The sequence below is a fragment of the Triticum aestivum genome, chromosome 5B (assembly GCF_018294505.1).
Source record: "Triticum aestivum cultivar Chinese Spring chromosome 5B, IWGSC CS RefSeq v2.1, whole genome shotgun sequence".
Lineage (NCBI taxonomy): Eukaryota > Viridiplantae > Streptophyta > Magnoliopsida > Poales > Poaceae > Triticum > Triticum aestivum.
In genome coordinates, this window is record NC_057807.1 from 46,729,292 (window position 1) to 46,741,264 (window position 11,973).

The window sequence follows — 11,973 nt, forward strand, 5'->3', positions numbered from 1 at the left end:
GCAAGAAAGAAAATACGGCCACGTATGTGTACATACGGGCGGGGTCTCGAACGCCTAGTCGCGCATACGTACGGCGAGGGCTCGTGTTCATGGGGAGGCAATGGAATGCGTCGTGTTCATGGGGAGGCAACGGAATGCGTCGTGTGCATCGGGAGGCAACAGAACGCGTGGGAGGCAACCGGCTTGGACGGAATATGCAATGGAAACGAGGCCTGGTGTACCGCAGAACGGAGGAAACGGACCTCCTACGGTCGAAACGGGGGTCCTGTTGATCGAGAGGGGTGTGGCGTACAACAAAACGGACGAAACGGACCTCCTACGGTCGAAACGGGGGTCCTGTTGATCGGGAGGGGTGTGGCGTACCGCAAAACAGACGAAACGGACTTGTGTTGGAGCGCTACGGTCGAAACGGGGGTCCTGTTCATCGGGAGGGGTGTGGCGTACCGCAAAATGGACGAAACGGACTTGTGTTGGAGCGCTACGGTCGAAATGGGGGGAGGGGTGTGGCGTACCGCAAAACAGGACTCCACGGGATACTGTTCATCTCCACCGTCGACCTCCTCCAGCCTCCACGGGCTCCTGTTCATCCAGCCTCCACCGCGTGCTACTCCACCGGCTACTGTTCAACCACCCCTCCACGGGCACCCCTCCACCGTCTACTGTTCATCCAGCCCTCCACACCACGGGGTCCTGTTCAACCACCCCTCCACGGCCACCCCTCCACCGTCTACTATTCATCCAGCCCTCCACACCACGGGTTCCTGTTCATCCAGAGGCAATGTCACCGCTCACTGTTCATCCACCCCCCCCCCCCCCCGCAACGCTCACTGTTCATCCTAGAGGCAGCATCGATCGGCTTTAGTTAGCAGCAGTAGCGAAGGAATCGCTCCATCGGATTCAGTTAACAGCCATCGATCGATTGCTCGGGTTCAGTAACGCGTAGCCTACAGTGCAATCGCTCGGGTTCAGTTAGAGCCCAACGCCTCGCTCGGCTTCAGTTAGAGCCAATGCCTCGCACACACGCGCGTACGTACGAGAGAAACGCGCGTCGCTCCGCCCCCGACCTCCCACCGTAACCGGCAACTTCCCGAAATTTTCCTCCCCCTCGCTTCTACCATGGTTTTTTCCGTTATGGACGGCCCAAAGAATGTCATGCAGCTGCGTCTCCGGCCCGCCCAAGACGAAAAGCCCATCTTTTGTCATGATTTTTTGTCATAGAAGTAGGAGCCCACCACATCTATAATCATACCGGGTTTTGTCACAATTATCGTCATAGAAATGCCATATGTATGACAGAAAAAAATTTCGTTCGGCCCAAAATGTCACGGATGTGTCTTTTTTTTTGTAGTGATATTAGGGACACTTTGTTTTGTCTATGTATTCACACATGTATTAAGTTTTCGGTTAATACAATTCTAGCATGAATAATAAACATTTATCATGATATAAGAAAATATAAATAACAACTTTATTATTGCCTCTTGGGCATATTTCCTTCAGTGTCATGCGAAAATATTTGCCTTGGCATCTCGCTCCCAAAAAGTCCTTTCACAAATCACCGGTACATTGGAATCTCTCTCTCTAGATCTCTGGCTCCGGCCTCAAACTATATTGGCTTTGCAAGTGATAAGAAATTCAAATACAAGAGATGGATGGACGACATCTAGATGTTTTCCAGGATTTTCTTTGCCTTGCAACAAATGGGACGAACTATGCTAATTTCTATGACAACACATGTACTTTGTTTCTTGAAGTTCGTCATTGTACCCTTTTTTTTGGGATTGGCTATACACAAGTCGCCTAAATTTTTATTTTGGGTAAGTCAATTTTCTGGGTCATTAGATTAAGATCCGACAACCGCCCTTCCTTCTTCTTCCTCCAACTTTTTCTCCTACAACCATTCCTCCTTCCACAAAATCGACTTACACGCAAATTCAGTCATTACATATTTGCTAATTAACATTATCGAACCATCAAATGTTATGATGTATTAAGGAAATATTGTGACACCACATAATAACATGACATGAGAAAAAATAAAAATAAATTTCTTCTTTCCATAAGTTATTATGGTTGTAGAAAAACACATACATATGGTTAAGTACATTGAGGAACTTTCTAGCAAAAAAGAGAGGAGAATATACAGTTTAATTTTACTCGAAGATTCTCCATATGGCAGAAATATACAGTATTATATTTCATACTATCAATTCATCGTTTCCAATTTATAGTGTTTTCTTTTATCTAACACTTAACAAATATAAAACCCTACTCAAGAGATTTTTTTAACACTATTCAAGAGGGTTGGGTGACCTAAGGTAATTATAGGTCACCACGTTTAGTCTAGACCCTCGGATCATAATGGAGGGTCCACAATAGTTTTTTTGCGGGTATAGGGTCCACAATAGTTGGGACCATCTTCAAATTTCTTTAGTAGTAAGTAAAATTGATTGTTGAATTTTGGCTATCTTTAATGATACTAAGATCCATAGAAAGAAAGCTTCGTGCATCATGGGTGGATTGAATGAGTGGGTCCCGGTTGTAAGACGGTCTTCGTTGTTTCACTTGCTTGAACCTAGATATTGACTGTGCATGGTTGGCATCTGCTTGACATCCTCTTCTTTACTGCTTTGGAGACATAGTCGACAGACATTGCTTGGTAGTGACCTAGGCTGCTGACAACCATTGTTGTCAGGAAGTTATCCTCGTTTGGCAAGAAAGTGATAAGGTCAAGCACCATATCATGTAAACGACATGATCTCGCCTTACTAGCAGTATTTATACCCATTGGTTGGACCAAGCTTTTGTTAATGAGCTCATCAATGTAGTCATCTCATACTTTATACAAGTTCTTTCCATGCTCTTCATGAACAAATCCTTCGACCATCATTTCCATGTGAGTTCTTTGGTTTCAAAAATATAATCCTCTGAATACAAACTTAGATACAATAAACGAGTCTTAAGGTTTGTAGGTAGGTCACAGTAACTTACATATTGTATCCTTTACATGTTCTCCAGGTCAGGGATTATTTTCTAGCCCTGAACCCATAGATTGGTACACCTACGACCAGTATGTACAAGTATTTTCAGGTTCCTTATTACTAGCTAACATACTAGCTAGTGTAATGATAGCTAATGGTACTCCGCCAGATTTGCGTAAAATGTTCACACTTAATTCACTCAACTGAACAGGAGGTCGCATGTCCCCACTCCCCAGTTCCAAATATTATTTGGTAGAATAACTTTCTTGAATCACTAATTGAAAGAGGTTTAAGCTGATAAACATCACCAATTTATTTGGCAACGTCCAGAGTGCAAGTTGTTGCAGTTACTCTACTACCACATTCATTATCAATCAGAGCACATCTAATATTTGTCCACGCAGATTTATCCCATATGTCATCGATAAGAACGAAGTACCTAAGAGGGAATACCAAAAGGCCATGTATGTATTAAAGCTATTGTAGTATGTGATTTCAGAACTCTTTAGCTGCCTTAGTCAACAGTACAATGAATTAATAATCAGGAACTGAGGATGGTTGTAACATCTCGTAAATAACGTGGGGAATAAACGTGGTTCCTAAGTACCTATCACGCCTCTCGCTGAACTCCTTGATGCGGCTCTGGACATCTTTGATATCGATGCCAATCTTCGGATGTTCCCCTTTGTCAGCATGTCGATGCTTGTGGATGAAACCCATGAAGCTGTGCGGCTCCTTCTGCTGCTAACACTCAAGGAGCGCCAGGAATTTGTCAATGATGTCTTTGATCTCATAAGACAGGCCCCTGACATCCCTAGCCCAGAGCTTGGACCTGAATGTCAGGTGGCTGATCCAGTGGTGCCTCCGAAACCTTGATGAGGACAGCTTCCATGCTCTCTAACTCGGCTTTGAGGAACTTGATCTCGCCCCTGGTGTTCTTCTGCAGCTTATACTCCTCCTTGAGCAGGTTGCCAAGCATGGGCAGGAGGGTGCTCATCACCCCGATCATGACCTCCATCCTCGCTAGCTTGCTAGATCAAACTCTGATATGATAATTAGCCGGTTGTAGTGTTTGCAGGTGCATGCAGCTCGCAGATGGATGTTAAGAAGCTTGTATGTGAGATTAAGAAAATTATGCCTGGAATCACTCAACAATGTCTGACACAGGGACATCGGATCTACTAGTTTATTGGGCACATATCACATGTTGACCCTGGTCCATCATTTTTATAGACTGTAAGTACCACCCACTCTTCAGCAGAACGCTTAGTTTAGGAATCAAATGACAGTCTTTGTATGTACCTACTACAATACTAATAAACTAGAGACATAATGGCACTCAAGGAGATGTCGACATCCATAGGTACATGGCTAAGCCGCGATTTAGTGCAGTACTTATATTACTACTTCTTCCGTCCCAAAATAAGTGTCTTGAGCTTAGTACAAATTTGCATTAGAGCTAGTACAAAGTTGAGACACTTATTTTAAGAAGGAGGGAGTATAATATAGAGCATATAGAATCTGATCATGCTCATGAAGGGAATGGGAAAGATATTAGCATCATCCGACGATGGAAGATCAAGAAAAATAAAGGGCCGCGCTAACTGCCACACGTGTGGCAGGAAGGGAGACGCACCACACGTCTCTAATGTAAACATATTGCCACGTCATCGCATGCATGCATGCAGGAATCTTTTTGGATTTTCAGTTTTTAAAATGTTTTATCTCTTAAACGAAAAATTCGATTGAAAATCCGTTTTCACCATTAAATCTCTCGCGATGAGATCTTTGAAACTAGATGACATGTTGATATGTTTTGATGAAAAAAAATTTGAATTAAAAGTTGCCATGTCTATTGCATATGAATTGCCATGATGTTTACACTGAAGTTGCCATGATATGTTTCAGCTATTTTCTTCTACATTTAAAAGTAAATTTTAGCATTTATAAAACGGGGAATTAAGAAAATAGACTTGTCATGAACCATAAACTAAAATTGCCATGATACATGCACGTAAAATTATCATGGTTCATACAAAAAATAATTTTCATGGTCAAAGTACTGGAGTTGCCATCATCAAAATACTAAAATTGCCATGATCTACAAACTAAAATTGCCGCATGACAACTTTAGTTTAAGCCCTATGGCAACTGCAGTGTAAACATCATGGCAACTTCTGGCAAAAAAAAAATTCGTCGAAACATATCAACATGGTGTCTGGTTTTCAAGATCTCGTCGAGACAGATTTAATGGTGAAAACGGATTTTTAGTTCGCTTTTTTATTTAGGAGATACAACATTTTTAAGCCGAAAACCAAAAAAAAATCTGCTGATGTCATCTATTCATACGTGGCAAAATGAGTGGTGATGGAGGCGTGTGGGCGATGTGCAAACGCCCACACATGTGGGCGTTAACATTTCCGAAAATAAATTAGTTGGCAGCATCAGAGAGCAAAGCTTAGCTGAGACTCGAGAGCTATGAATGAATGAAAAAAGTTTTTCAGCAGAGATAAGCCTGAGGATAAGATTTACTGAGGCATGGGGAGCACTGCTGACACCATATCTCGATGTCAACATCGTGCATGGCATTTCATCGAATAGCTCAAGTGCAAGGGCCAAATAACGACGGCCATCTGTGCGGCAAGGCAGTGAAGGAAGGTCATGGTCGAAGTTGTAGTACGGTACTTACCTGATTCTGTTTTGTGTAAAATTTTGTAGACATAAGAAGTTTGATCACATCCAAATAGTGTGATCACAATTTCATAGACATCCAAATAGTTTGATCACAATTTCATAGAAATATGCAAGGGCCCTGAACATAAGAACCAATAGGCACAATTTCATAGACATAAGCATAATTAGTTTTGCCATTACAGATTAAGAAACTAGTACCAAATAACATAGTTTGATCATAATTTCATAAACATAAACATAACATAGTTTGATCACAATTTCATAGACATAAACATAACATAGTTTGATCACATCCAAATAGTTTCACGAAGCCAAAATAGGTAGCAATCAAACATGACGATCATCAGCAGCCACACGCATATATAGTTTAAATGATATCGATGACGATCATCATCTTCAAGCCTTGACGGTTGGTCTTCCTGATAGTAATAAGGATGGCCTGTCCAACATGAAGATTCTTGTCAACGAGGAAGCTCTTCCACCCATCTGTGCTTAAATGTGTGCGACCGTCCGTTTCCACGCCGTACGCACAAGTAGTGACGAGGCCCCTTGCGGTAAGGCGTATTCCAGCATAGTCTTCTTCATCAGCCTCGATGCCACAACTCTCAGATAGGCTCTTTGGCAATTTCTGAATAAGAAAAACATATCAATTGATAAGTATGGATTATTTAAACTATTAACAATTCCTTGGATTCTACACTAATAACATACCATGACATGTCGATCGATCATGGTACTTGTCAGACGGGTCACGAATGGCGCCCCGATCAACTCAGCACGTGGCAGAAAGTTGTCCCATAGGTTGCACACCTCCCGTTTGCTCAGCCTCACTCTTTGAGCACAGATGGCTTCCTCAAGTGGGTCTTCATAGTCATCATCCTCATCAAGTGGTGGTGGTGGCGCCATGTTCCTTATATAAGCATTGATTGGATAAAGTTAATTAAACATCAATATTTGTTCTAATGCAAGCAAAACAAATATCTACAATATTCACACAATAAATCATCACATATGGCTATAAGAAAGACTAAATCTAGGGTTCATCTAGGTTCTAGGGTTCATCATATCAACTAGGGAGGGTTCCTCGTATGGCTGTAAGAAGGACTAAACCTAGGGTTCATACATTTGCAACTATATGAAATAGAAATACACACATTTTCACACTATGCATTAACCACCTACCAATTTTGCAAAACATACATCTTCACAAATTTGCAATACATTAACCATCTACGAATTTTGTTATGCCTTTATCCTCACAATCTTGCATTCAACATACAAAAAGATTTCTTATAAAATTCATATATACATCACAAAATAAAATGGACCATCATATATGCATTCACCAACATAAATTCATATATACATCACAAAATAAAATGGACCATCATATATGCATTCACCAACATATCCTCACATATCTTGCAATTGTTTCACCCACACATCCTCACATAGGCCTACTACTAAATCATATGCTCCTAAACAACTAAAACATCATAAAAAAATCAACACCAAAACCTAGGTTGTACCTAGTGCCAAAAATAACTTCAAAAATAAAAAACCATTGCGAAAACTGATTGGAGGGAATGGAGGAGCTTACCGGCCTCTTCGATTTGCCCCAAAGATCCGCGAAAATGATGGAGGGAAGAGGGAGATCGAGGGAGGGGATCGGGATGAGGAGAGAGGCGGCGCTCGACTCTGTTCGAGTCGAGGGGAGGAGGAAGAACGGGCTGGTGGGTGGGGTAGGGCCCGCCCGCAGCATCACTTGCCTCTTCGGTACCTACCGCCACCACCTCGGGCGGTAGGCCACCGAACCCTACCGCCTAAGACTGTGGCGGTAGGCCCTTTCCCCCGTCAGTACGCGCTGACGGCCGTCAGTCGCCGTTAGAGGCCCTACCGCCACTGCTGATGGCGGTAGGACGTGCAAACCTACCGCCGGCCCTCCTGGCGGTAGTCAACAGGGTCAGATCCCGAAATAGTTTCAGACAGGGGTCAAATCTCGAATTTCTTTGTAAAAAGGGTCAAAACACGAAATTTTGCCACAGGAGGTTGGTGGCCGGGTAGGGGGCGGAGGGGCTGCCGTCATCGATTGTGGGCAAAAACTGTGGCAGCTGGAGAGTGAGCACGTACAGCCGCGCCGGTCATTTTGTTCCTCCACCGTTGCCAACGGCCGACATTATTTTCAACCTCTGAGTTGCTGAGCCCAAATTCAATGAATACAGTCCTTTCTCAAGAAATGAAGGAAGAAAAGAAGGTACTAAACCAAACCAAGACCATGCAAGCTTAGAAGAAAGGGAGGACACCCTGCTGGAATTAGAAACGGCACACCGCTCTTTGCTGCGCCACGTGATCCTGCATAGCTTCCAGGTTTCAAAGATGAGGAGAGATTGTTATGAACTGGCATCTCCGACTTGTGTAGGTGAGCTCTGGATCAATGAAGCTCTCTCGTATTAGCTACCAAAATTGAAGATCGGTCTGCTAAAAACAAAATGATGGTTAACGAGAAGTCCTGGTATTCGTGTAGCTCACTTCACAGCCATATTCAGACTGTAGAAAGCAGCCAAAGTTTCAGCTACTCAGACTACACTGGTTCAATTAAACCTGTGATGGTCTTCCGTGCTAGACGATCCCCTCTGGCTGGTGCCAAGAGCTTGATGCCGCAAGAGTAGTTCTTCTATTTGTTCATGCTTTGCCCTTGCTTGTCTGGCTAGCTTTCTAATGTTACCCCTTCCATTAATCTTAGGAGCAGCTCACCTGCCGATTCCTCAAAAATAACGATTTCTTCAGAGTTAGTTGCATTATCTGAACATCTTGTCCCAGGTTGGCACTGAGATTTTCAGGATTCTTCAGGCAGGATACATCTCATAGACGGTCTGAATTTTTTTCTTTTTCCATCAGAGAAACCGGCTGCAGCACTGGAAGCGGGACAGCAGGACAGCACGCATCCAGTCTCCAAGCTGCTCTCCTTGCTGCGCCAACCAGGCATGCCTGCCGGTTCCACCTCGCCCTTGCCCTCCAACTTGTGGCTCAGGGTAGATGGCCTCTTTGTGAGACTAATCTATGCATGCGCCTTCGATTGGTCAACCTGCACCTGAAATGAACTTTGCACAGTTACATTCTGCAAGAAGATGCATACTACAAACAATGAAAACTGAAGGCCCGGGTGCAGATAAGAGTTTTCCTCCTATGGTTTGGGTGGTGATTTGAAATTGTTACGGACCAGCTGGGATTTATTTCACAGGTTAAGGTTTAGCGTTTATTCAAAGTTGCTACCAGACAGCTGGCTTTGTTTCACAGGTTAAGGTTTGATCATACTCATACTCTCTGAATAATGCAACAAGTTCAGCAACTGCAGGTTAATTGACCTCTGCATGGCTCATCTTGGCTTCAAATTTTGATTTCTGGCAGCTCTCATATTCCTGTACCTTCATCTCCTTATTCTGATATCTGAGCCATCATGACCGAAACAACATAAGATCCAAAAGTGCAAAAACAGGAAAAAGCTTCCTTCAGACCAAGTACATAGCGCCGATCAAGTACATATAAATATTAGGAAAAAGAAATATAATCAAAAAAATAAGGAGGAAAGAGCAAATTCTCTCATGCCTTGATGCAAGTTAACACTTCCTTGACTCTGTCCATGCCACAGGTTGTACTTTAAAGTCCTCTTCTGAACTTCATCTTCGCCGTGGACAAGATCATCCTTGTTGGTCCAACTGCAGCCCGAGTGCGGCGATCTTCAGGCGCTCCCTGATCTGCAGCCCCCTCATCAATGCGGATCGCGAGGCCAGCACTAAGCAGAGTGGGTTGAGGGATGGCATGGAAGCACTGGCAGGATTCTTCTCCTCAACTTCTCCAGGCTGGAGATGTACTGGCATCCCTTATCAACACCAAAAACTTTGATTGTGTGGCTCATGTTTTCAAGTAGCTCATGTGACTATGAAATTTGGCTATCCAGTATCCAAAACTTTGATTGTGTTACTTCCAGCAGGATCAATAACTTTGATTGTAGTGCTCATAGTGGTGTACGATATGAGCATTAAGAACTCGAGAAACATACACTTGTCAATATCAGCAATGCTATCCTGGGGGCCATCCTCCATCTCCTTGAAAGCCCAGTCAAGCATATTCATTGTAGCGTCATCAAAAGCAAAAGAATTTTCTCTGAGCTTCTCAGCCCACACAAGGGCCCGCCTTCCAAAACCTTGATTGCAGAAATGAGAAAAGAAAACATTAACTGTGATGGTGTTCGGTTAAAAAGCCATCTTAATCAGGTTACCAGTGTGAATCATAGCTCAATCAAGGACATCACTGCAAATGCCGTCCATCAGTGTGTTGCATGCACTCCGTAACTGAATTAGGTGTGCAACCAACAACAACAAGTTCATCCAGCACTCTTGCTGCTTAATTCATCGACTGGTTGTTGCAGAGGCTATGAATTCAAGTACTATATGTGAAAATATCTGGATCACAGCCATCTGCAAGCATCTTGTTCATGAAAATCATGGCAGTTTTCACCTGGCAATATGCATTAATAATTGTATTGTACGTCACCACATCAGGAGTTAAGCCACTACTGTGTACTTCCAAGAAACGTTTATTCACCATATCCAACCTTCCTTCTGTGCAAAAACCATCATCAGAATGTTGCTTCTGAAAACATCAGGAACAAGACCACTCTGCCTCATCTTCTGCTCTAGGTTCAGTGCTTCAGCCACATGGCCGAGCCTACAAAACGCAGATATGAGAGAGTTTTATGTAATATTGTTTAGAACAAGATCTCCTCTTAGCATCTCCACAAATGCCGGATAAGCCTCATTTACATAATCTAATCTGCAAAGGCCACTGATATATGCAGAGAAGGCGATAAAATCAGGTTGCACACTAACTTTCACCATATCATCCCAGCATTTCAAGGCATCTTCTACATTACCAGACCTGAAGGATGAATCCATGTAAACGGTAAATGAGGTACCAACAGAATATCCCTTACTAATCATATGTTCTAGCAGAAATTGTGCATAATCTAGTCTTCCTTGATTGCATAAGTCCATATAACTCAAGAGCTTCTTCTTCAAATCTCACCTTGCTATATGCAGCAATCAAAGCATTAAAGCCTGCAGCGCTCACTGGAACACCCTGCTCAACTGCACTACACACAAGGTGCCGGGCATCATCCAATCGTCCATCCCCAAAAAGCCTACAGATCACCATATCTATACTGTCCGATGATATCTGTGAACCAGACATTTCATACAGCTCCTCCTGCTCATGTGCTAAGTGCACAGCCTTTATAACTTGTATGCTCAAGCAGAAAGAATGTTGAAAGTGCAGCAATCTGGCAACAATCCCCTCGCCTTCATCTCTCAGCAGGCAGCATCAGACTCGTCCATCCGTCCAGCTTTGCATACCAATCGATTCAAACATTGAAGGTGGTTGTATTTGCTTCAACCCCCACCGTCACCATCTCATCTAACGAGCTCCTTGCCTCCATCATGAATTCATGACACCGTGCATTCACCAAAAATTTATACGTGAAAACAGTTGGCTCGCACCCTGACTTGTGCATTTTGTCAAACAGCTCGAAAGCATCCCCTGCCCGCCCAAACACGCAGTGACCCTTGATCAGGATGGTATAGCATCAGGGATACCATGGAATCTCCACATGACACCGAGCAATCCCGCAGCTACAGGGAAGATCCCCTGTGGCATAACCGTAGGATCATGGCGTTGAAAATGGCAAGGCTCGACCGTGGCCCCATCGCGGTCATTTCCACGAACACCTTCCACGCGGCCTGGACGCTGCCCTCACAGAACAGCAGGCGCAGCAGCGTCGCGAGCCGGGAGAGGCTGGGCATTTTCCCGCCGCTGCGGACGCGCGCGAGAACGACGAGCGCCTCGGACAGCATGCCGGCGGCGAGGAAGGCGCCGGGATGGTTTCCCCGCCGCGGCGAGGTGGCGCGTCGGGCCCCGGCAGGGAGGGAGAGTCGGAGAGAGAAACTGAGGTATACTTGTTGACTAATGCCAACTCACTCACGGACTACCGTCGGATTCAAGACGGAGCGACCAGATCGAACCGAGTGATCGGGCTATGGCTTATGCATTCTACACACAAGCCAAAGATTTTGTCCTGCCGTAGGATTGACCTGCCAATTTGCATAGCTGACTAGTGCTATATCATTGGTCATGATTCACGGTCGAGGTTAATTTGTGAAGCATATTAGGCCGAGTCATCATGATTCTAGCATGCCAAAGTGCATGTAGGGTATGACCTGTCAATTTGCCTAGCTCTATGTCA

General features: G+C 44.1%; 1 protein-coding gene, 1 long non-coding RNA gene and 1 pseudogene across 2 annotated transcripts; all 3 read right to left on the reverse strand.

Annotated features, from left to right (window-relative positions):
- Positions 1-2,561: 2,561 nt before the first annotated feature.
- Positions 2,562-3,999, reverse strand: LOC123114614 (disease resistance protein Pik-2-like; annotated as a pseudogene).
- Positions 4,000-6,015: 2,016 nt separating this feature from the next.
- LOC123115607 (uncharacterized) lies at positions 6,016-6,648 on the reverse strand. The gene is made up of 2 exons (XM_044536727.1): positions 6,387-6,648; positions 6,016-6,303 (listed from the first exon to the last, which is right to left on the reverse strand). The coding sequence occupies exons 1-2, from the start codon at positions 6,579-6,581 to the stop codon at positions 6,043-6,045; spliced, it is 456 nt and encodes a 151-aa protein (XP_044392662.1). The 5' UTR covers positions 6,582-6,648; the 3' UTR covers positions 6,016-6,042.
- A 1,458-nt stretch (positions 6,649-8,106) lies between these two features.
- On the reverse strand, positions 8,107-11,770 carry LOC123110317 (uncharacterized). The gene is made up of 2 exons (XR_006453291.1): positions 9,041-11,770; positions 8,107-8,766 (listed from the first exon to the last, which is right to left on the reverse strand). It is a non-coding gene; the product is annotated as an uncharacterized lncRNA (long non-coding RNA).
- Between the last annotated feature and the right edge of the window lie 203 nt (positions 11,771-11,973).